General features: G+C 57.3%; 2 protein-coding genes across 2 annotated transcripts in view; both read right to left on the bottom strand.

Moving 5' to 3' along the window:
- The window catches only part of USP28 (ubiquitin specific peptidase 28), a gene marked incomplete at both ends in the record, with an annotated part of 269,710 nt that overhangs the window by 152,728 nt on the left and 90,890 nt on the right, over positions 1 to 26,092 (bottom strand). The window lies entirely within an intron of this gene.
- CADM1 (cell adhesion molecule 1) overlaps positions 1 to 26,092 on the bottom strand; it is a gene marked incomplete at both ends in the record, with an annotated part of 94,602 nt that overhangs the window by 17,951 nt on the left and 50,559 nt on the right. Inside the window, 7 exons of the mRNA XM_080358078.1 lie at positions 852 to 923; positions 4,130 to 4,302; positions 6,096 to 6,195; positions 12,701 to 12,856; positions 13,684 to 13,821; positions 15,504 to 15,656; positions 16,454 to 16,600. Of these exons, the coding sequence (XP_080214204.1) occupies positions 852 to 923; positions 4,130 to 4,302; positions 6,096 to 6,195; positions 12,701 to 12,856; positions 13,684 to 13,821; positions 15,504 to 15,656; positions 16,454 to 16,600 (939 nt within the window). The remainder of the gene's footprint in view (positions 1 to 851; positions 924 to 4,129; positions 4,303 to 6,095; positions 6,196 to 12,700; positions 12,857 to 13,683; positions 13,822 to 15,503; positions 15,657 to 16,453; positions 16,601 to 26,092) is intronic.

Below are 26,092 nucleotides of genomic sequence, written 5' to 3'. Positions count from 1 at the left end.
GAGCAAATGAAACGTGAAGGCATTTACACAGGGCACGGGTTACACAGGGAGAAACGCCGCGCCGTGAGCCACTCAACGCTCCGTTCTCACCTTCGCTTTGGCACCTCTACCCCCAGAAAAACCAAAATAAAATAAATAAAAGGAAAGGAAAGCAAAAGAAGCAAAAGCAGCAGTTGAAAGAAAAGACCAGAAAAATGACAATGCAAATGATTACAAAAAATGAGCAAGGCCTTCCTTATGAGCCGAGAAAGCGGGTGTGCTGAGGGGTGTGACGGATGCGCGGGGGGACAGAGGCGTCTCGTGATCAGCGGGTTGGTCCGTTCACCTTTTCTCACACAACAGGGAAGAACTAAAATACTAAAGCCAACTCCTCAAAAAGGGTCCTACAGGTGCTGCGACTCCATGGGAACCGGAGGTGGAACTGTCTTCTCGGGGAGGGAGGCAGAGGGAGCGAACAGACAGGGACAGCCCTGGGCACGAGAAAAGGCACCTCGAGCCACGCGAGGCCGGTTCAGTCACTGCAGTTACTACAGACCACGCTGTGCTGCCGGCTGCTCGGAAACGGGGCCTGACGGGGCTGAGCTGCACCGACCGCCCGCATTAAATGAGCTCTGAGGCTGTTCCACCTGCCCTGGGAAAGCAGCCGGTATCAGCCCCAGCACGGGAACGAGCCGCGTTTCCTGCCGCGGCCGCCCTGCCCCTCAGAGCCCGCGGCGCCCGCGCCACGGCGGCACCGGAGAACCGCGAAACACAAGGGACCCGCTGATCTTCCCCAGGCTGCATGCTTGGCTCAGAGACACAACACACAATAAACATTCATGACATTTCCAATGGTTATGAAGGTACCGTACCTGTGATGGTGGTAGGGATGGTGGTGGTGGTGGTGGTGGTTGTTGTGGGAGGAGGGATAGTTGTGGGGGGATCTGGATAAAATATAAAAAGGAAAATAACAAAAAAAGCAAATTAAGAAAAAACAAGCAGAACACAACAGTGGTCAATTGCGATCAGAGGAACACAAGGAGGCAAAGAAGCAGCGCGGCTGTCGGACGCCTGGCGGCCCCGAGCCAGGGGGACACCCGGGGGATTGGGGAGACCCAAGTGGTTTGGGAACACTCGGGGGGGTTTAGGGACACCCAGGTGGCTCAGGGACACCCGGGGGGTTTGGGGACACCCAGGTGGCTCAGGGACACCCGGGGGGTTTGGGGACACCCAGGTGGCTCAGGGAGACCCAAGTGGTTTGGGAAGACCCAAGTGGTTTGGGGACACCCAGATGGCTCGGGGACCGCGGGCCAGGTCCTGCCCCGGGCTCGGTCACCAGCTGCAGCCAACACTGCGGAGCTGCCCCGACCCGCCCTGGCTGCAGGATCTGGCCCCCAACCCCCCGCTTTGGCTCCTACTATGCTAAAATAAATTAAAAAAGCAGAAATAAAATCCAGCACAAATTAGTCAATGGGAGAGATGGAATGGGAGAGAACAAGAAAATAAACTGCACGCTTTCCAGGACAGAACAGCTCACACGCACAGACACGGGCGCTGCTTCTGGGGAGCTGGCGGAGGGCCCGGCCGCGCCCCTGCCCCCAAACCCCCGCGCGCAGCCCACCCCGTGCTCTACGAATCCACCGCAGCGGGATGTCAAAGCCACCTCCAAGTTAGCAATAAGTACAAAGAAATGAGACCATCATTGCTAAATATCCGTTTCAAGGTATGAAGAATTTCCCCAAGATGTTTCAATTAAAAAAAGTCAATGCTTTTCTGACAATTTCAGTTGAACGCCCTTGGTTTTGCTCCAGTGCATGGCTAATGAGAAACATGGGTGCAGGGACGTTCCTCTGGTGACCGATACCCACGTCCCACACGCACTGGACCTGTTGGGACCCAACCGCTGCCGCCCCTCCCGGCACCTGCGTGGCGTACAGGACCACGTCCCCAGTGCCATCGCCGGGCAGGACAAGGCAGACAGGAGATGGAAAAGCAAAAACATGTACCAGTGCCCAGATGATCAAACTGAATGCGCTAAGTAGTCGGGAAGACTTTGAACTGCGGATTGGTTCAGCAATAATAGAGCATGAAACATTTCACAGGCTTTTGATTTGAGGTTTCCTCTACAGCACGTCAACGTCTCATCCCCAACGCATCTGCTGCTTTTATCTCCGAGCGAGCTCTCTCAGACTCCCTAATTAATACATCTGAACTTTAATTAGATGCTGCACCTTTCTATGCTGCACGCGGCGTCCCGGAAGCGAGGGGACATGAGCCGGCAGTTTGTCTGGCTGGGGACGGGGTTCCATGGTCAGACCATGAGCGGTTACAGCCCGTCCCTTCATCCCGCTGCCCGCGCCTCGGCCGGGACCCTCTGACCTGCTCACAAGCACCCGCACGCGTGTTGGAACCCGAGCCCGGCGGGGCTGCGTGCGTGTCCTGCAGGAACAGGTGTGTCACACGCCGCCGGCAGCCGCCGCCCTGCAGCCCCAGAGGCAGCTCCCTCCTCGCGCTGCGGGCGGTCGCTGTGCGCTGGCGCCCCGGTGCAGAAGGCCCCGCGGTGCCGGCCGGGCGAGGGGCCGTGCAGCCCATGGCCGCAGCCCGGCCGCCGCGCTGCCTCCCAGCCAGCACCTCCGATTTCTCCCTTTCAAATGCTTCACGGGCTCTTTACACCGCCCAGAGTGCCGGGTGCTGCCGGAACACTCCTGAACATGCAGGAACGGGACACGATGGGATGTAAAGCCGTTTCCTCACTGACGGACACGCAAAGCCCTCCCCGGCGTGGCTGAAGCACCTGCCCGATGCCCGGAGGGCGCAGGTCACGTCCCCAGGAACCTGTGCCCCTCTGGGACCTCGTCCTGGGGCACCGATGGAGCTCGAGTTCTCGCCCATATCCAAAACGCCAACTAAGGAACAAGTGCGAGACTCCCAGGGCACTGACCTGCCCAGCGCTCCCCAAACCAGCACCAGAACCGCGCGGGGAGCCGCAGGGCGTCACTATGGCTGCTCATGGCTGCGCTTTCCGTGGGTCTGAGCTCGCGGCAGCTGCCTGGTCCTATTCCAACCTCTCTCTTGCTTCTGAACAGCAGCAGCTGTTTCTTTAAACACCGATGTAAAGAACATATTTGTATTTTGTACCATAAGCACACAAATTGCTCCATCGTAAATGCATATCTGACTTCATTCTGTAAACTGGAATCTTTTGGAGTTACAGGCACTAGAAAACCACGGGATGATGCAGCAGATGAGCTCGATTGCAGCTCTAAACTATAGTTTTGGTTTTATCTTCAATCTTTGGGCAGGTTTCTGAGGCTGGGCTTAAAAAGGCTCATGTGCAAGTGGCATCTGGGTAGGAGATGCCAACTGCTGATCCGGATCAGGGTGAGCGGAGGAGGATTTGGTCTGCGGAGCTTCGAGCAGCTGTTGCATGGAATGAATCGAGAGCACAGCGAGTTCCTGCCCCGCCGCGGGAACGGGCAGCACCCCCGGCCGAGCCCGGCACCGCAGAGCCGCTGCGAGCGGCCGAGCCACCGCGGCCCCGGACTGCTGGTCCTGAGCCCGGGCGGCTCCTCGGGCGCCTCCTGATCCTCACCGCACGCCGCGTCCCGCGACGGGAGCGCCGGCTTCGCAGCAGCGGCAAAATAACGCCGAGGAGCTGAGCAATTCAGGGAGGTGCTTTACAGCGCTTGAAAAAGATGCTGAGACGTGTTTTAGCATCTGCTCAGCGGCCACAGACGGGCTGAAGTCACCTCCTTCCTCCCGTTTACTCACTGGTTTGCAATTCTCTGGGGACTTGGCTGATTCTTTCATAATTTAACTGAATGAAAGGCTCAGAACCACCTGGGGCCGTAACTGAGGACACTGGAGAAGGTGCCACGAAAAGGGCGGATGGGGCCGGATGGGAGAGCCGGGGGCAGAGAACGCAGCCGTTGCCCCGGCAGCCCCGCTGCGGCTGCTCCCGCCGCGGCAGCCGGGGAAGGGACGGGCACCGGCCCCCGCGCAGCGCCCCCTGCCCGCCGCGGGCACCCGCGACGCTGCTCCCGCAAACCGCGCGCCAAACAGAGCGGTCACTTCGGCAAAGCGTTCCGAGCGCGGCATGTTGCAATCACGTGTAAATGAGTCTAGAAGAACGGTGGTTTTTCTCACGTACCGTATACAAACAGCATGTAATCCGCATGTGATTTCCCCACCGCGTTTGAAGCCTCACAGCGGTATGTACCATTATCTGTTTTGTTTAGGTTACTAATGAGAAGGTTTGAACCAGACACTACAACGTGTTGAGGCATCTCATCATCTACTCTTAACCACCTCATGTCCGTAGGCCTACAGAGGAGGGAGAGAAAGAAACAAGCACATTACTATTTTCCTATGGTAAAGATGGCATCTTCAATAGTTCATCCACAGACAGAAAGCCCAAACCAAGAAACACTGCAAAGAAATAACACATACTTTTTTGCGCTACTCAAGCCCAGATGCTATCGGGCTTCCTCTATTTAAATATATTTTAACCCAACAGGAAACTGTATCCACACCTTAAATTTTCTGAAAACACTAATGCAAGCAGGAAGAAAGTTCATTAGTGGTTAATCATCCGCTTATTCAGTAAACCTGGAATCTGTGAGGCTCTGGACTAAAGGTGCATCCGCGGGGTGCTCTGGGTGCAGGTCTGGACAGCACGTGGCCAACAGGGACGTTCTGGCCCAGGCTGAGCCTCCCGCGGCGCGGTGCCGTGGACCCACTGCCCGGTGCCGTGGACCCGCGTGCGGTGCCGTGGACTCGCTGCCCGGTGCCCTGGACCCGCTGCCCTGGACCCGCTGCCCTGCCGCGCGGGCTGGGGGCTCCTGTGCCTCATCTGACCAGATTCCTCTGCTCAGACCAAGCCAGGGATTTCTGCTCTCTGGTCTTTCGTCTCCCTCCAACCTTCCCTCCCCCAATGTGTATGTTGCCAAATTTTGCAGAGTGATGCTTTTGCTTAACTGGAGAAACGTCCCCGTTCATCTTAAACCTCTGTAAAGGATTTTATGAGATCTGTTTGTCTTACAAACAGAGAGGCAAACACAGCCCCTTGTTTTACTGCGTGTTTTCTTGCGCTTTGAGCGACACAGGTGAAGTGACCTACATAAGCGGACTCCTAGCGTCACCGTAACGGTAAGTGGCATGCTGCCGGAGACGTGTCTGTCTTATTTAACGTGTCTATGTCTTATTCATCGCCTGGAAGGGAAAAAAGTCAAGCAGCCTATTCATTAAATCCCCAGATGACAGCGAGTGGGGGGAGCGGTGCGAGGGGCTCTGGGCAGGCTCGGTGGTGAAGGGGACGCGCCAGCCTCTACGTGCCCAACAGCCCAAACTGGGGAGCGGGAACCCAGAAAACGAGGTGGGAGTCGCCAGCGCTGGGCTCCGGGGACGCTGCCACAGCGCAGGGATGTTTGCACGAGTCTCATGAACATGACGAAACAAAAAAGGAGAGTAAATACTTGACAGCCATAAATCCAAGCGGAAGAGAAAGTAGTCTTGGAAAAAATAAAGTCGACAAAACTCAAATCGGAACAATGGAAGTGTGGAAGAAGAGCTGCCCTCCCTCGCCAGGACCTTCCTGGTGCACACATTTCTGCAGCTACGTGAGCGAGCCTCGAGGGCATGGCCAGAACAGGAGAGAGAATCAAACCTGCGTTTCATAGAAACCACACAGGGCACGGAAAAGGCAGGAAAATCATCGCGTGGGCAGTGTGAGCAGACGGGCCTTACCTGAGCGATCCGCTCTGCGGCGGTGGCGCGCAGCACCCTGGCGCCAGCGGAGCTCTGGGACCCGCGCGCCTGGGGTCACCCACAGGGATCCCCGCAGGGATCACCCCGGGGGTCCCCTCATGCCGCACAGTAATCGCACACAACGGCCATTCCCGTCTGCACCCGAGGCCTCGCTGCGTGTGACCCGGCAGCTCCGCCGGGGAAATCGCTCCCCGCGCGCCACGCGGGAGCCCGTGCCAACGGAAACACGCGTCCCGAGCACGCAGCGGGCGCTCGGGTGCAGAGCGCGTCTGTCTGCACCCCGTTCCACCGCCCGCGCAGGGAATGGCACCCGGAGCCGCCGCGCCGCCCCTCCCCGAGGTCCCACTTACTGTGGCTTCCCGAAGGCGGCGCAGGTCAGCTCCAGCGGCTCGCCCTCCCGCGTCAGGCCTTGCACCGGGTAGTTCTGAGACACCCGCACCTGGGGCTTATCTGCGGGACAAGAACGGCACAGTGAGCGGGGACGGCGCCGGGCTGCGCGAGAGACGCTGTCAGAGACAACGCGTCGCGGCCGCCGGCGCCGCTGCTTCAGCAGCTGAGGATTTCAGTGCGTCCAAACGGAGCTCCGCTAAATCCTAAAATAACCAGAGAATTAAAGCGTTGTGGTCAGGGAGCCAGCTCGGAAACACTTCAGCAAGACCTGCAGGAAGAAAAGCCACAAACCTAGAGTCCACAATTAAAAACTTCATCACCTGCTGCAGCTGAAACACAGGCTGGAAACACAATCGAAGCTGTAGCTAAAACATTACCAGAGCAAGAAATCAATCCAATGCTACAAATGCCATTAAGCCATATGTATTTTTCAGGAATTTACTCAACTGTAAGGAACAAAGGGAGGCAAAAACATCAGTATGCATAAAGGTTGAAGCCATTTAAATGTTTCTATTACCTTTGAGAGTAACTGCTACCAAAAATATTGGCTTGCTGCATTTTATTAACTGTGTTTAACTCATTAACATGCTTCCTACAGAATAATAGAGATTAGAAAAAAAAGATGCGTGTCAGGATTTAACCAATTTAAACTCTCATAATTTTCAGTAATGGAATAAGCTCCACGAGTAAATCCTCTCCCGAGATGACTACAGCACAAACATTTTCCAACCTAATCCCCACCGCAGATGCTCCTCGCAGCAGAACTCGGCGGCTCCGCGGGCTGCAGAGGGGACGGGGATGCCTGGGGAGCTGAGCCAGTGTCCCCAAAACATGGGTCATGTTCCAGGGTCCCCAAAACACGGCTCCTGCTCTGCACGTGCCAAATGGAGACGGGGCAGCAACGGGTCTGTGGCGGGTGTGAGCCGGGGAAGCAGGGTCCCCGGGGGCCCCAGCAGGGCTGGGAGCAGCCCAGGGAAGCCGAGCGGGTGACACCCTGCGGGGCCGCGCCAGGAGCCCGCTCAGGCTGCACAAACGCGGGCGGGTTGAACTAGTGCTGTGCAGCGAGTAAATCACAGGCAGCATGTTAAACGCTGCGCTCAGGCTCCCCGCTCTCATTCACCATTCCCACCCCCCCGGCCATCTGCTCGTCATTTATTACTTGCTTTGCGGCAGCACCTCCGCGCCCGTGCCAGGAACACGGTGCCATTACACCCCGTGCTGTGGGCAGAGCAGAAAGCCTTTTGAGCCCCATTTCCGTGGGAACACGAAGCCGCGGCGCCCTGTGCCGAGCAGGCTCTGCGAATGGCTCTGCAGCCTCTCCTGGTGAAGCCTGGACGGCTCCCAAGGCCTGGACCAGCGCTTTGCCGCCTGTGACCTGCTGTGCTAGCACAAGGCGGTTCCAGCCGCGTGCACAGCCGGGGCCGGGGCCGTCCCCGCGATCGGGGCGAGCGGCAGCCCAGCTTGTACCGCACGCGTTCCCACAGCCGGACCCGCACCGGGACCCGCGGGTCTCCACACCGCCGGGTGACTGCGCACAAACATGCACTCGCATCTATGCATCTGAGCCACTACACGCTGCACTGGCAGCCAAGTAGATCTAACAACCCAAAGCTATTTCCTAGTACGTGTATTCCTAGCAGCTTAAAAAAACAGCCCAGTAATTTAATAAGGCACCTTTATTAAGCTAAATTCATTCAAAAGCTAAGAGTGATATACAAGGTTAAATACCAGCAGTCTAAAGGTTACGCTGTAGCAGCAACCAATTTGAAAAACTTATTACAAGCCCATTCTGTGGTTGATGAGATTTCTGTCACAAGCAGCTACTGCGTGTCTGCCGGCACGGGAGCTGCAGCCGTCCCGTCCTGTCCCCATCCTGTCCCTGTCCCCGTCCTGTCCACGTCCTGTCCCTGTCCCCGTCTTGTCCCTGTCCCCATCCTGTCCCTGTCCCCGTCCCTGCTCGATGCCCACGCTGCGTGCAGCCCGGCCCAGACCCGCTCCTGTTGTTCAGTGTGTGTCCCAGCTCTCCCCGTTCGCTCCCAGCCCAGTCCCTGTGCCACCAGCAGCTGCTGTTAACGGTGACTTTGTACGAGCTGGGGCGATTCACGGGAGCGCTGAGCAGCGTCAGGCCCAGCACCGGCCAGCGCGCTTGCTCTAAAAATACCATCGCTTGCCGATTAGTCCCTAATGACCATCCTTTCAGATCTGCCAGTTAGTGATTTCTTAATCCATTTAAATGTGCGCTCCATCGATAGCGCTTAGATGTCATTAATCAGCCGAGACACCGCACTACGCCGAGGCCGGAGCCTCGCGGAGCCCTAAGCCCATTATTTCCGCCCATCTCCTCTCATCAGGAGCTCCGTGGTCACATCCAGCCATTGCACCGGGCGCGGGGGCTGCGACGAGCTGCTGCACAGAATGCGCGCAGCGTTGCTGTCGCGCTCTGCGGGGCCACGCCAACCGCGCCCACGGAACCACCGCGGCCGCAGCTCCCGCGCCCGGCAACGAGCGAGCGGCTCCTACAACGCAGCGACCTGCCCGCCCCAACAAAACTGCACCGCAACAGCCATCAAACAGCAAAACCGCTGCGGGAAACGCCTCCAGAGCCCAGGTGGCTCCTGACCCTCAGCCGCCCATCGACAGAACCAAAGCCCCAGCCCCTCCGGCCGCCGCGCGCCCAGCTGAGGTCGGACCGCAGCCGAAAGCGCCTTCCTGCGCTCTGGGGGGAAAACACACAAGAGCAGGGATGGGGAAGACAAGCGGTGCATGGGCAGTGTCCAGGACACCACGCTCTGCTCGGGGTTCGTGCTGCTGCTTCTCTGTCTGCATCGTGCCGTGTCCCGCACTAACCCGGTGCCACTCAGCGCCGGGAGCCGCAGAGTCCGGCCCTGCGCGTGTGTGCTCCTTCCTCCCCGAAAACCTCTTTAACGAGCTTGCAAATGAGCACCCAACTGGGAAATATCACAAACAAGAGTGGCTAATGCCCCAGAAAATCCAATAACTCGACACTTGGCTGGTTGTGGTGCTTTTCATAGTTACCAAAAGAAAAAACAAACCACCTTTAAATGAAAGTTTCTGAAGGGGTCACCGCCCCGCTGAACTAAACAACGCACTGATTCGTCTTATAGAAATCTCCAGATGATAAATCACACTGATGTTAATCACTGCACTGCATACTACACAATTAATACTTGTACTCGATAGAAATATCAGGATTATCGGAGACGAGACAGAATGTATGGCCAGTTTTAACATAATTGGGTGCAAAGAATTCGCCCGTCGTATTAATAACAGGAGAGGGTGAAATAGATTCCATCGGTGCATATTTTAGAAGTACACATGTAGATATTATAAAAACGAATGTGCAATTAATTATAACTTCAGAAAAGCCAAAAAAATACCCACCCAGAGAAAATGTCAGATCAAGACTCTGACACTTCCACTTCCCGCACCACGTAATGAGATAAGGAAAAGTGCCACAAAGGCCGAACTTAAATGTCTCCGAGAATGTCTCCTTCCACTCAGCTCCTTAATGATCTTTTAATGCATTTTGTTGCTTCATTTCCTTTCTAAAATTACACTCCAGGCACCGGCGCCTCACCCCTTGCAGCGGGGCTGGACGGCAGCGAGCGAGCGGCTGCGGGCGGAGCGGGGACGCTCTAACGCCATCCCGGGCCTCTCGTTCCAGTAACGGCCCCGTCCACATGCGCCCCGCGGCTGCCGAGGGCCACGGTGCGGCACATGTGCCACCGCCGGCTCGCCCGTGAGCCGCACGCGCCACCGCCGGCTCACCCATGAACAGCACGTGCTACCGCCGGCTCGCCCGTGAGCCGCACGCGCCACCGCCGGCTCACCCATGAACAGCACGTGCCACCGCCGGCTCACCCGCGAGCGGCACGATGGAGCCGCAGGGCCGGGCGGCTGCTCCGCTGCCGCAGCACGAGCTGTGCGCTCGCCGACAGGTCAGCTGGGAACGCGGGCTCGGCCTGCCCCACCGCAGCTCCGGGTACCGCCGCGCACCGGCTGTTCCGCCCCGGCTGTAGACGGTTTGTAAGACGGAGCGAAGTAGGTCACTTCGCAGACTTTAGTTTCTACACCTTCCTTTCTGTGTCAGAGGAGAACATTTCAGTGAAATAAATACAGGTTCTCAGCAACGCCTCTAAGCAAGCCGAGGCACTAACGCTCCAGATTGCCAGTGACACTTGAGGTCCTCATCTACCTGAAACTGTTGACATGCCTGGCTCGGAGAAAATCACCTGAAAGAGAGGCGAGGCCTGCGCTTGGACGGGAGGACGCGCCACCCGCCTGCGCCCCTGTGCTGCGGAACGTTCCGGAGCCGCGGCCGAGGCGGCAGTCGGGCCCAGCAGCGCGGGCTGTGCTCGGGAAGGGCTGCAGCGTGGAGCGCAGCCTTGGTAAGCCCGGCTTTGTGAGAGCGCCGCCCGCGGGGCACAGCGCCGCTCGGCCTGTCCCTTGCCGGGCTGCTGGCTGGACCGGCCCGTGACGGGAACCGGCTCGGCCCTCCCCGCTCTGTGAACTACGCGGTTGTTTCATGTTCTGAAAAACCAACCAAACTCTTGAGCTGCACGTTAGAAAAACCTCTTCCTACTCTGCAACTTGGTCAGACCAAAAGCACCTCATTATGTGAGAAGGCTCCATCCATCATCCTCCTGCCCTTCCCCAACGCGTCTCAGCCCCAACCTGGATACGTCAAGTGCAGAAAAAGAAAACGTTGCGGAGAAGAACAACTGCCGGTGCGCTGCTGCTGTCTGACGAGGCGGACGCGCTGGGCAGGAACAGGCGGGACCCGCAGGAGAGGAGGTGAGGGGGGTGGCGTGAGGAAACACGGGAGCAGTGCGGCCGCAGCTTTGCCCGGCTGCTCCGCATCAGCTGCATCCCCCGCGCTGCGGATCAGCAGCGGGTACCAAATGCCGCCGTCTGGCCCCGCTCCAGCGCACGGAGCCCGGGCGCCGCTGATCGCCGGGAGCGCGCGGCTGTGACGCACGGCACGCTCTGCCGCCGCGCCGGCCATCTGCTCTGCCCGCCCGGCAGCCCCGCGCAGCGCCGCCGCCCCCCCGCGCAGATACTGCACGGCTTCTCACCAGTTTGATTCAGACCCGAGCCCAAGAGCAAACGGAACCCCCTCGTCCTGCTCATCCCTCCCGCGGGGGCTCCGCGCTGGCTGCGCTGCAACCGGCAGCTCCGGGACACTCCGAGGGACGCTAAAACCAGCGCTAAGGGCGGAAACGTGGGCCACAGCTAACCAGGATAACCACGGCTAACCAGTGTAACCAGGATAACCACACCTAACCAGGATAACGAGGATAACCAGAGCTAACCAGCATAACGAGGATAACCACAGCTAACCAGGGTAACCACGGCTAACCCGGCTAACCACAGCCAAACCCGCGGCCTGCCCGCGCTCTGCCCCCCGCACGGGGAGCCCGCAGAGGCTGCAAAGCGCAGTCGGTGAGAAGGGGCTGATTTGAGAGCAATGGGAAAAAAGGCCGTTGTTTTTTTTGCGGAAACAGCGGCGTCTCGTGCCCCATTAAACGACGGGACGTCAGGGGCTCCTGGAAGGGAGCCTGAAGGTTCACGGACGCCCTTCAACCAAGGGGAAGGAACCCGGCCGGGCTCCAACACCTCCACGTGCCAGGGGAGATGGGATCTTCCTCCCCCCGCGTTAAGTATTTGATCAAGCCTCACCAAGGTGCTAATGTATTATTAAAGCTAATGGAGCTCTACAAGAAATGTTAATGGACATTAAGTTTGCATAAATGAATTACACATCAGCACAGTTGCAAGAAATCCAGTATCTGCCAATTTAGGTGGTATCTGATCGGTGCTGTTTTCCTCATTACAGGAACATTATTTCCTGCTAGTTTCAGAGATAGGAGAATTGTAACCAAGATGTTCATAATGAAACTACATAATGAAGTAGATGAAATAAATCAATGCAGGCCCAGGTGGGCACCTTGGGACACCGGGTGGTCTCGGGTACCTGCTCCCGAGCCCCATGAATCTCACACGCAGCAGAGCGGGTCCTACCTGGAGCAAAATGTGTTATTAACACTGAACACCCTGGGGGCATTACAGACAATACCCTGGCCCTCATCGGGGTGTCACTGCAGACCCCAGGTAACTCCTGCTCCTCTGATTTAGGAAACGAGCCGGTGTGGTACGTTCACAACACACAACATTGAGTTTCCGTTGCAGGGCACCGAGGTTCTGAAGCGCTTTGCAAGGGATATGTAGGTTGCTAAAAGAAAACCACTGAGATTTAATCTGTTCTGACAATGATAAAGCCCAGCCAGGAACCTTTGGTGGCACAAATTCTATGTACAGAAAGTGATTCCTTAAGAGAAGGAAAGTGCGTGTTCCTGGGTTTGCGGAAGGGCTGGGAAAAGTCGCGGTTCAGCCCGTGAACTGGTACCCAGCGCTTGGACTTCAGTGTTTACATAACAGGATATAAACCCCAGCTATGCTGTAACTTCCTCACATCGCAAAGAGCTCCCGAACTCCAGAGCGGACAGTTTCACACGGAAAGAGCATTAGAAGTGCTGCTACTCACACATGACTTCCAGGTAGCGCTGTGTCTGCAAGTCCTTGACAGCGGGGTGATCCACCAGGCAGATGACGGGGACGCCGTCGTCCTCGCGGGCCACCTTGAGCAGCAGCTGGCTGGTCACCGTGTACATGTCGGACCACTGCTCCACCTCCGACTTGCCTGCGGGAGGGCGAGAGCAGCGCTGGGCACGGCAACTCCGCGCCAATTAAACCACGCTTAACAATCCCCTGGCGCCTCCCCAAATCCCCACAGCCCGCGATCGATGGAGCTACAAATCCCCTCCCGCGCCCGAATCCACAATAGGCTGGCAAAGCGATTAACCAGATTAGCGGCATTACGGGCAGTATCGACAGGCCAGGGCGTTTCGGCAGCGCTGCGCTGGGAGGGGACGGCCGCGGCGGCTGAGCGAAGCGCCACTCGGGACGTGCTGCCCGACGGATCCACAGCGCCCGGCACGGAAACCAGCTCCAGTAACGAGTCTGGGCTGCCACGGAGAGCCCGGCAGCGCCGCGGCCCCGGGAGAGGACAAAGGTGTTGTCAACCCGTCTCACAGCTCCATGGACTTAAACCAACAGCACGTCACGGGCGATCAGAGTCACTGAGCGGAATGTGCAAACACGGGGAGCGACCGGGCCTGGGGAGCCGAGAGACCCATCGCAAATGAATATTCAGCTGAATGGAGACGACGCTCTCTAAACAAGAGAGCTGGACGCGAAGGTGAATTGCAGTCTTTGCAGCCCCGAGCTAGATGATCCTACTCGGAGCTAAAAGCGGGCAGAGAGCAATATGCAGCAGCGCAGAACCGCAGCGCAGGCACAGCCAAGGTGACTGCAGGGACGGGACGAGCCGCAGCCCGGCCCCGCTGCGCTGGAGCCGCCCGGCCCCGCGTTCCTCTGCTCCCGAGCTGCCGGCTGAAGCAGCTCACTCCGCTTGTCTTGGGTAACTTTGTGCTGCGTGCACAGAGCCGGTGACGGCGGATCGCGTACCGGTGAGCTCCTTGTTGCCTTTGAACCACCTGATGGTGGTGGCGGGTCTGCTGGCCATGGCCGTGCAGTTCAGCTCGATCTCTTCTCCTTCAACGGCGATTTCTTTCTGGATGTCAATGACCAAGTTGCGTGGCGGGACTACAAAGAACAAAACAACATGGCAGGTACTTGATGAAAAAGACATTTTTTCACCACTACACAAGACAAAACCTTCAGGAAAACCCATAAAATCTCCTAGAGGAGACCAGCCCCCAGCATTTATTTGATCTTTCAATCGATGAAACTCTTTGATGGGTGGTTTCACAGTAATCAGAGTAAGCACTTCCATTCTCCACCCAATAATCATCGTAGCTTTGCAAATTATTACTTCTCAAAGGTGTAACTCTCCGTTGTCTCGCGGGCAGGCACCGCCCGGGGAGCACCGAGAGGAGACACACGGGCTGATGGTTGGGATCGGCACTGGGGACAAAAGGGTCCCCGGATCGGACAGGGCTCTGTGGCACAGACCCCGTGTGCGCTGGCCCCGGCACCGGCTGCTCCTCAGACACGGAGCTGGGGGCTGCACCCAGTCAGAAACAACCCAGCAACACCCAGAGGCAGGCGAGAGCTCCAGGGGGGTGACCCCGAGATGTGACAACCGGCCTTAAGCACCGCGACGCGGAGGGATTGAACCTCTGCCCACGGGAGCCCGGGGGGGAAAAAATCAGCAGGAGCCATCGCCGGAGCTCGTGCAGTTCCAGAACAAACCCAGAACTTCCAGAGGAAACTCAACTTTGCTCTGATCAGTGTGATTAAGCAACTGCATAGTTCAAATGTGACTAACAGGTTTTTGAGCTAATGATGAACAAATACGTATAAATACCATCCAGATGATCAAATGGACTAATTAGTCACTTGTGGCTTTTCTCTAACAAGAACAGAACGGGCTACATATTTGAGATTTTCACATGTTCCAATTAAGCATGAATAAATCTACATATCGTGCCACGGCAGACATGAAAGCGCGCGGGAGAGGGAAGCGCCGCACCGGGAGCGCTCCCGCCCGCCCTTTTCCTCCTCATTATGGAGTCAAGACCAGCGAAGACGAGTGATCCTTGGCCTGTTTTGTCTCCCCATTGAGACACGGCGCTGGCGTAGAGGTGAATACACTAAGTACCGTTATTTCCAAGGCCTCAGCATGGTGACCGTGCCGGGATGCTCACCAGCAAAGCTCGCGGTAATATTTGGCCTTACGGAACATCACAGATGCCAAAGACGCTGTCACTGCTCATCAAAATGGCATCTCACAAATCCCCAGGTTTGGGAAGAAAAGATTCAGTGTGTGATCGGAGCGGTCGGACTACTGAAAGCACTCATTCACAAACCGAACAGCTCTACTGCGCCACAAAGCATTCACGTTAATTTATTTTCCCTCTGTGTGTTAGATAATTATTGAAAGCCGTTTTCTACAGCTTTTCCTTTCTGGCTGACTTCTTTCTCGCGTCACTGTGCGAGACGCAACCCCCACAACTTCCCTTTCCCCAGAATCGCATTGTCTGTCACCCCAAAGCCAACCGAGGGGACACGGGGAGGCCGCTCCGGCCCCGCCAAGCTCTGCCGAGCCCGGGGCTGCACCGGCGCTGCTGCCGGCGCGGGAGCAGCTGGAGAAGCCCAAGGATGCGCTGGGACACCCTCAGGAGCAGCGGCAGCACCGTCTCCCGTCCTCCGGGCTGTCTGCATTGAACCCCAGCTGCTGGAAAGCCCCGCGGCCCCTGCGGGGAGCAGCCCAGGGCCACGAGTGGGGTCACGCACGGCAGAGGGGCTCCACGCGCAGTGCTCACCCAGCACGGTGATGGTGGTGTAGATCTCCTGCGGCGGGTCGGTGTAGAGCTGGCAGAAGTACCGGCCCTCGTCGGAGATGGAGACGTTGGTCAGGGACACGCGCAGCTCGCTGTTGGAGAAGTTCACCAGCTGGAAGCGGCTGTCCTTGAGCGCTGCGGAGCAAGGACACGCTCAGGACACCGCGCCGCAGCGCCGCGCGCCGGTACAAGCAGCCGGGGCAGCCAGACCAGCACCCCACGTGTCCCAGCTGCTCCCCATCCTGCTCCTGACCTAATGGCTGCACCTATACGGTATTTCTGCTCTCAGACCATTACAAAGAATCAACACAAGCAAATCACTGAGCACATCATCGAATCTTTGGGCTGGTTTTATCATCAGGTGGCTCAGGGACACACAGATGAAATGCTTATTGTGAGAGCACATTTCTACACGGCCCCATTTCTGACTGCACACAGTCAGTGGACAGCATGAAAGATACAGAGCTGGGACAAGCATGGTTTAACACCTGCACCTGACCAGCAGCCGCTGCCCAAATTCTGTCAAGAATTTGGAAGCGGAGGTTTCTCAGCCCTGCCGGCACAGCAGGCACAGCCAGGGCCCCCGCGCCAGGTCCGGGCGGTCATACAGAAACCTGGACCCAAACGGGTCACCCTGGAGAACACTCAGTGTCTCGGCGCTGCCCTGTTCTATTTGTTTGTGTCAGCTAAATATTTGGCACTCAATTGCAATTCCCTGAATTACTACAATCAATTTCTATCTACAAAGTACGACAGTCCGACTTTTAAAGGCGACCATCAAGGTTTCCATTAAGGAGAAGGATTATGATTGCCTGTCTGATCTACCCTCTAAATCACTGACTAAACTTTAAGAGTCTGGTGCTACGTTAAAAGAAGAGATCCCCCGAGTGCAAGTGGCGCAGGAGGAGCTGCCACCCAACGAGGAAACTCACGTCTGAAGTCTCTGAAATAAATCGTTTGTCTGTTGGGGTTCAGGAGCTGAATCACCGAGTCGTCGCTGTTCTTCACTCGGCAGCTGATGGTGGCGACGTCTCCCTCCACCACCGTCACGTCTTCCGTCACCAAATTCTGACCGACACCTGCGGGAGAGAGCAGAGGCGAGATCACGAGATCAGACGCGACGCCAGCACCTCGTGTTTGGTGACGCCGAGCTCCAGCACCGCCGGGTGCTCCTGCACAACACGCCGGCGGCACCGCCCACCGGCACGACCCACGGGCACAACCCACGGGCCACTCTGCCCACACCACGCAGGCTCCTTCCCAGCCAGCGCGGCTGAGGAACAAGCTGAGTTCTCTGCCGGAGCAGCGTGGGCAGGTGACGCAGGAACGGCTCGGGATGTGCCCTCCAGGTGTGTCAAACAGAGCAGCAGCAAAGGACGGGGCCGTGCTCCCGCCGGACACCCCTCCGCGCTGCAGCACCCGCACCAGCCGCCGGGCAGCGGGGTCCGCACCACACACAGAAACGGCAAAGATTCACCTCCTCTCTCCAAAGACGGATTTTGTTAAATTACCTTGAAAGAACAATTGGCCGTAAGCAGCATTTATCCTTTGACTCGGGCAGACAGACTTTGGGAAGCGGTTTTTACTCACCCGGGCAATCAGCGGGCGCTATTCATGTCCAGAGGCAGGAAAAAAGCAACGACACAATTATGCGGCGGGAGCCTTGTAATCGTTTACGGGTCACCACCTCGGAAACTCTCCTCCTAACGAACCGAATCATCACATCGCGCACGCTGGGAGATCTGCTCCTCTGCTCCGCTTGTAAGAACGCAGGGGACAGGCACGGGAGAAAAGCGCCTCGCACGTCGGTTTGTCCGTAAGCACCGGGAATCTCACGGCAATGCTATTTATGCTCTATTTTTTCTCTCATCTTGCATTGCCACCATCTTCCTTCTTTCTGACTGACTTCTATCAGCTGACGGGCATTGGAAATAAACGTTTGATGGAAAGTTTGCGTCACTTGGAAAGGGAGGTTGGTAAATGCTCAGACACTTTCCATGCCTGATGGCACCGAGTTGAAGTCTCGGCACATTTTTCTGCCCTTGTGGCATCAATTTAGTTTCTCGAGATTGATGAAGTTTGAACGGTAACGCGGTTGGCAAAGAGCACAGCCCGGACGGAGCCCCGGGCCCGCAGAGCCCGGCTCGCGGATTAGAGACGATGGTGGGCAGCACAACCCACAAAACACCGCTGCACCCACCACTGGGCGCCGCACCCGACCCCGGGCGCCGCACCCCGCGCCGGACCCGACCCCAGGCGCCGCTGTGCAAACCGCGCTCCAACCTCCGGAAATCAGTGCCAGTCAAAGCATTAAACATTCCTAACGGCTGCTGGGGAGTAATTTCATCAAAGCCATCCGAAAAAAGGTTCTTGCACAAGGATCAGCTTGATATGTTCTCATAAACGCAACATTCCCTACAAATCATTAACAAAGCTATTAAGATCCGATTTCCATCTAAGCAATTATTGCTAGCATATTTTTTTACATTTACTTTAAAAGACTCAATCCTATTTTCGATTCATTAAACTGTTCCTCGCATTTACTGAATTTTACATCAGCTTAGAAGCCTATTTGAATTAATAAGAATTACAGTAGAAGTAATTTAGAAATAAATTATTTGAAGTGCAGGCCAGTGAAGCCGTTCGCGCCGGGACGTGGCTGCACCGAGTGTGCTGAGCCACGCGAACTCCAGAATAAAGCAAGCCAGGGCTCCTCAGACCCGTCTTCAGGGCAACGGTTCAGGAGGTTTCTTGGCCAATATTGACCGGCAGTATTTGGGTATCTTGAGGAGCCCCAGATACGTGTACAGCATGACGGTGTGTATGCTGTAATAGGAAAGGAAGGACCAGGGGAAATAAAGTTTAGGGACCCAGCAGAGTCACAGAAGTGACAAGAAGCAACTTTAAATCACGGGCCGAGGAGCAGCGCCCTGGGGCCAGGCGGGAGCAGCGCAACGGGAACAGCCCCTTCGGCGCCCAGAGCAGCGCCCTGGCCCCGACTCAACGCAAAGAACAACGCCGCGCTCTACGCCTCCCGGACGCAAGGTGCAGGGATGCAAAGCCTGAGGAGCGATTTGGCCAGAACCTGCACCATTAGCTTCTGCACGCCCTTCTGCCTCACACCACTGCAGCGTTCGCTTTCAAGGCTGCAAAGTAAGACACAGACGGCCCGTGTCCCTCAACGCGTATCTGGCTGCGCGGAGTGGGGACAGCACGGTGCTGCCACCCCCGCGTGGCCCTGACGGGACCCCGAGCCACGCAGACACCCCTCAGCAAGGCCGCCCTGCGTCCACCCTCACCCTCCGGGAAAGCTTTGTTTTGCACCAAGGTTTACAGCCAACATTTTGAAACGGCAACTTGCTCTTCTAATAAGAAGTAATTACCAGTTTCGTGACCCTGAGTCAAGTATCTCTGAGACTCTCCTGCATTCAAGTAGCTCTTGTTCCCTCTTGAACATCTCCACGGCCAGTCACCAACTCGGCACAGCCAAAGCAACCGTGCTGCCCACGGCAAGGAGCTCTTCCCTCTTCAACAACGGTGACGGCAGCAAACAGAGTTCTAGAAAAATCCCGTTCTGGGCTGCACTGTGCTGTGCGGCTCTGTCACCTGCAACGCTGCGGCTCCGCTTCGGGAGCCCCGAGAGCCGCGGGCGCCCTGCAGCACGGCGCCTCACCATCCCCCATGCAGGGAGCCCCGAGCCCCGAGAGCCGCGGGCGCCCTGCAGCACGGCGCCTCACCATCCCCCATGCAGGGAGCCCCGAGAGCCGCGGGCGCCCTGCAGCACGGCGCCTCACCATCCCCCATGCAGGGAGCCCCGAGAGCCGTGGGCGCCCTGCAGCACGGCGCCTCACCATCCCCCATGCAGGGAGCCCCGAGAGCCGTGGGCGCCCTGCAGCACGGCGCCTCACCATCGCGGCGCAGCGGGGCACCGGCGCCCGTCTCCCCGGCTCAGTCTGTTTCTGGGGCACACGAGGGCCGTGCCGGCCGGGCCCCCCGCGGCAGCTCGGCCGCTCTCCTCCTTCCAGAGAGGACACGCGAGCTCGTGCTAAAAATGACTTGCTGTGCGGAGCGTGTTTGTGTTAGGAAACACACACTTCAGGAAAATATACTGCAAATGCAAGCAAGTTGTGCACAGCTATTGGATTTGTGGGGGAAAAAAATGCTGTAGCCACCTTTAGGGCTTTGCTCGCTTAAAGAGTAAAGAATAAAAGATGACAATAGCTCCGAACTGACACCAGAGGCTGTATTTACTTTAAACATCTGTGAGTTACCGCGTGCTGAAATGGCGCTGGGGAATTCTCTCGGTCTGTGAGCGGAGCGGCGCGGCGCTGCTCCACAACAACGCCTGTTGCTCTGCCCGTCTCACTCCACGCTTCCAACCAAACCTTGTGACAGAGCAATTCACAACGACCGCCAGAAATGTGCTCTTCCAGAGAGCGACCATATTTGCAGTTCATGGGTTCAGAGCATTTAGGGGAGGAATCCTGAGTCCCGCTCGCCACAACGGACCTTCCGCCGTCTAAACGCACCATCTGCATGTTCTGCTGCCACGGCTACGCTGGAAAGCCGTGCTGCACTTTCCCTGCTTTAGAGCTAGTTCCTCAGCCCTTCTGACAGTTCTTAAATAAAACATGTTGCTAGGGCAGCTTTTTATTTTATCTGTCCATCTACATAGGAACGGTCCAGGAGTTCAACTGACTCACCATGGAACAGCTTTGAAGGAGCAGAAGCAGCCGCCTCTGGAGCTGACAGTCCATCATGAGACAATAAAAGGTCACTTATTCCAGACTCGTAAGGTCAGAGGTTTACGAGCATCACCCACAGGACAGCAGCTCCTCGCACGCGGCAGACAGGAGCATCTTCTTGGGAAGGGCTGGAGAGGGAGGCAGCACGGGACGCGGCCCCGAGGGGAGACTGTGGGCACCGGGGGCTCTGCCAGGCGGGGACCTGTCCCTCGTGTCCCTGCCGAGCCACCGTGGCCAGGGACACCCACCAACCAGCCCCGGGTGTCCCTGCCGAGCCACCGTGGCCAGGGACACCCCCCAACCAGCCCCGGGTGTCCCTGCCAGGGCGGCTGCTCGGCAGCAGCGTCGGCGCGGGAGAAGGTGTTTGCCAACACGTCCCAGCAGACTGCTGCCTCCCTCCAGTGTGTTTAAATAATCCTCAATTAGGATCAACACTCATTTATTATTAATGCCGCCCTAATACAGAGCTCCTTATCTGCATTTTATCTTCCAGCTGCATCGCTACTGAGGACTCGGCCGAGATCCAGGGAAGCGAACCCCGCGCCACCAACGGAACGTCCGCGCTCTGCGCTCCCCAAGGCACGGCCCTTGGGAAAAAACGCAGCGCCAGCCCTCGACCTGGCACCCACCGCGTTCAGACGTGCGAAAGGACTGACGGCAACGTCTTGAAACATTAATCTACTCGCTACAGCCTCTGCACGTCTCTTCAGCCTCTGCCCAGCAGCTCCTCCCGCCATGACAAACACAACGCGCTTTTGTATTTTCCCCGTGTTCGTGTCTGGGATTGGCTTTGGCTGGACCTGCAGAAGCGGCAGAGGGCGACGGTGCGAGCGCCGCGATGGCCCGAGCGCCACGACGGTGCGAGTGCTGCGATGGCCCTAGCACCGCGATGGTGCGAGTGCCACAACGGTGCAAGCGCCGCGCTGCTGGCCGTGCCAGCCACGAGAGCACCGAGCCCGGCAACGCGGCTCCGTGAGACGCGGCTCGCGCGGTGCCCGCTCGCGCCTGCCCTTCAACGGCCAACCCGGGCCCGTCTGCTGGCGAACAGGACAAGGGCAAAGCTGGAAGGACGGGAAAAGAAACCGTAGACGTTCACATAAAGACACGGCGACTTTATCGCGGCGTTCGCCCAGCGCCCTTCCTGCGCCACCAACGCGGCCACAAAGCAAACACAACCCCCTGGCGGCGGGGACACCTGAACTCCAAGCAGCCCCTTCTGATCAAGCCTTCGGTGGATTTTACCACATGTTTCTTAAAGCTGCAGATGCCTTTTAAAAATGATTGTGTTTAGTTTTTAATTAAGTCTTCATCTTTGTACAAACGCCTGTAGGCCTTGGGGTTTAGATTGGCATTTTAAACAAAAGTAAAACCGTAAATGCCTTTTACAAGCAGCACCATTAGATATAATTAAGCACTGGGTAAAGCACACATCGTGCTAAAAGTGTCATTTACTTTTACAGTTAAACTCATCAACATTTATCAAAACGCTGCCTCGAGAAAGCAAGACGGCCCCGGCGCCTCCGCCGCCGTCTTTGGTGCAGGCAAAACCGCAGCCGCGGGTCCCCAAGGCCGAGCTGCGGCCGGCGCGGCGACACCGGCACCACGGACCCACCGCGTTCCTGCTACAGCTGGGAGGCCCGAGAGAAAGCGGCGTCTGTGTGTGTTTGAGCTGCCACGGAAGGGACGCGAACCGCAGAGAAAGGAAAAGACAAGCAACGTGCACCACCAGATACTGCCGTGCCTCTTCTGGTCTAAAATCCCAACAGTTCTTGTTTCCTCCCGAGAAGAATGAAAACATGCAAACAGAGCCCATTAGAGCAATTTCCAAGGTACTGCTCCTCCCTGATCCTCTCGCGGTGAAGCAGCAGCGGGCCGCGGCTCCGCCAGCGTCGATCGCAGGCGCCCAGGCGGCTGCACCGTGTGAGCTCCCGGGCTCCGCAGCTTCAGACAAGCGAAAACCCAAACCAACGCATCGGAAATTGATGTTTCCCCATTACCCACCATTAAAACATTACACTGTTGTACAACTGCAGGAGCAGCGAGGAGCGAATGCTGAATGCCCGCGCATGTGCTTATTATTTCCCCCTCTGCGGTTGTGTACATGTGTGTTTAGGCAGGAGGGGCTCCCTCCTCCTCCTCCGCTCCGACATCGCTCTCCACAGCGTGTTGGCAAGGCAACCGGCAACCGGCATCACGGGGACCTGGCAACTGGCAACCGGCATCCCAGGGACCTGGTAACAAGCAACTGGCATCCCAGGGACTCAGAAACCGGTAACCAGCATCCTGGTAACCAGCAACCAGCATCCCGGGGACCCAGCAACTAGCATCCCGGGGACCCAGCAACCAGCACTGCTGGTCTTTAGAGAGGTTGTTCCCAACAGGAACATGTCCTGTGGGTACCAATGGCAAGGGAGCAAAAGGGATGTTAGAAATGACCAGGAACCGCGAGAGCCGCGAGCCGCTTGCCGTCTTTGGGGAAAAAACCCTCAATCTGTGAAAATGTCCAAGAAATTCCTTCTTCCCACAGGTTTCTTTGCCCTTGTGGTTCTCAAGTGAGTTTTGCCGCCTCTTCTGGCTTCCCAGGCTGCTCGGCTGCCCCATTTCTGCTGCCCACGGACGGGCAGGGATCTTGGGAACAGACACGACACCCCACCCCAGGGGTCCCTGTGTGAAAACTGTGCAAACAGAGACCACATCACTGAGAATCTGTCTGTCTTACCTGCTGGAAGCTGAATTTCAATGCACGTATGCGGCGCTCCTATCTGTTCGCTGTGCCAGCTTCTCCTTTGGCCTTACGATAAAAGAACTGCAGGAAATTAGAACCAACCTTCCCCCCAGCCCAGCAAAGGGAATTAATTACAGCGAGCACAAAGTCAGCACTGTTCCAATAAACCAAAGCAATCCGTTCCAGCGCCGAGAAGCAAGGAAAACATCCCGGAGGCTCGATACCTCGCTCGCCATTCACACCGCGTCCCACCGGGATATTGCAGCGCGGCTGTGCCCGGGACCGTCACAAAGCCAACGTTATCGCTGCCGCTGTGAGACTCACACGCGGCCCCTCCTGCCCCGCACGCAGCGCCGGCCCGGCCGGGATTGCAAAGCAAGCCCCCGGTTCCCAGCGCCCCGTTTGGGGCAGGTTTAGGCTGCGGACGGACCCGCCACTCGTGTCTGCGCCAGAGAGAACCGCGGTGAGCGGCTGAGGTCGACGTACAGACGGGCTCCCCTCTCTGTCCTTGTCAATACAGCGACTGCATTTCTACATCACACCCTCCCGCAGCTTGTCCCAGTGTCCCCCGTCACAGCCGCGCACATTCACACCTTCCCTGGCACGAGGGACACACAAGACCCTTTACACATGTTGCCAACAGCTGGAAATCTACCAGCCGTTCACCCAGCATTTCTTTCAAGGACAACTGGAATTACACACATTCTTCACCGGTCCCTGCACGAACCCCAACGGTTTGCAAAGACCCGCTCATTTCTGCCACCTCTGATGGAACGGAACGCCTGGCGCGGTGCTGGCACAGGGCACGGTGCTGGTACGGCACGCAGCACGGCGAGGGCCGCACGCTCAAAAGCGGACTCGTTTGGAAGGGGAGGAATCTGCGATAAACAGCTCAGAGCCGTGGAAGTTCAAGTTTGCAGCAGCTCACTGTTTTATTCAGGAGCTGCACTTGCATCCAAAAGCCAGAGAAATTCCCCCCAGATCACCCCTGTGTAAAAACACTTTCTAAAACACCCTCCAAGTTAGAGCGAGGTCTGTCAAAACTACCTGTCCTTAAAATGCAGAAGCCTCGAACTTTCAGTAACGCTGCCGTCAATTAACTGTACGATGCACCATATGTTAGAGCTACAAACATTAAGTACAATAGCTCAGCGTGGGTATTTCTTTCAGCGAGTCACTGAAATCACAGTCTGGCTCAATCTGGCTCCTAAAAGCAGTTTAAACACTTTAAAATGGCTTTTGCTGAGATGCCAGTTGGGTGGTTCCTGCACGGAGCCCGCGGTGGAGCCGAGGTGAATCACCCTGGGCGCCGCGGGGACGAGGGGACGGGGCTGCAGGGACGGGGCTGTGGGGACAAGGGGCTGCGGGGACGAGGGGACAGGGCTGCGGGGACGAGGGGCTGTGGGGACAAGGGGACAGGGGCTGCGCAGCCCGGCCTGTGGGAAGACAATGAAACAAACCATGGTGACTCATAAGGTTTTATGGGTACGCCGTTCTGTATAATGTCTAAAAGACCCGAACGCCCTGTGCTTGCTGGCGAACCTCGCTGCAGGTTTAGTGGGCGCAGGGCACTCACCACACTGCAAGGAAAACGCTCAGAAGCAGCGAGCTTTAGAACAGCTGAGCACAACCCCCGGCACCGCGGGCATGGGCGGCAGGGGAACGGCTGTTTATGAGAGCTACCCTTCATTATGCTTTCTCACCTGGAACCGCTGCGCTGCTGCACCTACGGCAGCTTTGCATTTGTGCTCTGCAAACGGGAGCCCGCCCGCGGCAGCCGCCCGCCCGCCCCGCGCAGAGCTCCCGCGTCACCCGCCGCTGCGAGGCTCTGCCAGTTGGTCCCAGCTTGATGTGGAACAAGAAGGTTTTGGTGCTTCAGGACTGGACCCGGTCCTGCAGCAGCACCCGCGGCACGGCTCATCGGTGCCAGACCCGCCAGGATGGGGGCGCTGGGGAATAAAACCCTCCCGAGCATCATCCCCCATCAGGGCTGGTGAGAACAGGGTGAAGAGGAACAGCAAACCTTCCAAAGCACCAGGGAGCTTTTTGCTTGATGGGACTCGCCCCATTGAGAACACGACCTGCAATCCTTTTCTGGTCTGAAAAAAGCTCAATCACGCCTCGTCAGCACAGCCAAAAAATCATTAAGAGCGAAATGCAGAGCAGCCGCAGCTCGGGCTGTTCTGCCCGCGGCTCGGACACGGAGCCAGGGGAACATTCTGAACGGAGCCCAATTAACAGCCCGCGTCTATTCACGTCAAAAGCTTTCACAGCTTTCACTCCAAGTTTTGCCTTTGTCTTCCCGCATCCCTCCCCCAAGCCGGGCTCATTACCCACGTCGAGCGGTTTGGTAATTGCTTGGGAACGCGGCTCTCAGCACAATACCGGCCAGGCTGCTTTGAGGTCTCCCGGCGCTGCAGAACGCCGTGAAAACCCCAAACGCAGCTGTCTGGCTCGGAACCCGCGGAGCTTTGCTTGGCACCGGCACCGGCCCTGCCGTCGCGCCAACCGGCACCGGAACGGCCCGGCGGGATGGGATCGCCCCGGCGGGACGGGATCGCCCCGGCACTGGAACGGCCCAGCGGGACGGGATCGCCCCGGCGTCCTTGGTTCCATGGCCGCCCTTTGCCAGCACCGAAATGTGGTTTCCGCAGGGGAGAGGAGCCGTCCTGCCTAAGGAAAGCAATGGATCACACACACACAGTTCATCGCAGCCCATGAGCGGCTCAGACCTCAATGCACCATTTAGCTGAACACAAGGGCCCGAGAGCCCGAGCACTGCTCTCCAAATGCGCTCGCACCGTTTTCAGACTCGTGCACACAATATCTGCTGGTTCAGAATCTGTACAAGAACGAGAAGGAAATTCAGCAGCTTTACTTGAAAAGTTTTCCCCGAGTAAAAATGTGAAGGCTGAGAAACAGGTCAGAGAACAGTCTCAGAACTGCAGCAGAACCACATCAACGTCCCCCAGGAGCACTAAAGAAAACAGCGCGGTGCCGTTTTCCAGAGGAACCGCTCTCGCGTGCTCTATTTAGAGCCTGGCTCGGGTGGAAGCCGCGTCTTCCAGCTTCTCCTTGAACGGAAGACAAGGGCCGATCAG

Source organism: Nesoenas mayeri, assembly GCF_963082525.1.
Source record: "Nesoenas mayeri genome assembly, chromosome: 22".
Classification (NCBI taxonomy): Eukaryota; Metazoa; Chordata; class Aves; order Columbiformes; family Columbidae; genus Nesoenas; species Nesoenas mayeri.
This window is presented reverse-complemented; position numbering and strand designations above follow the sequence as displayed.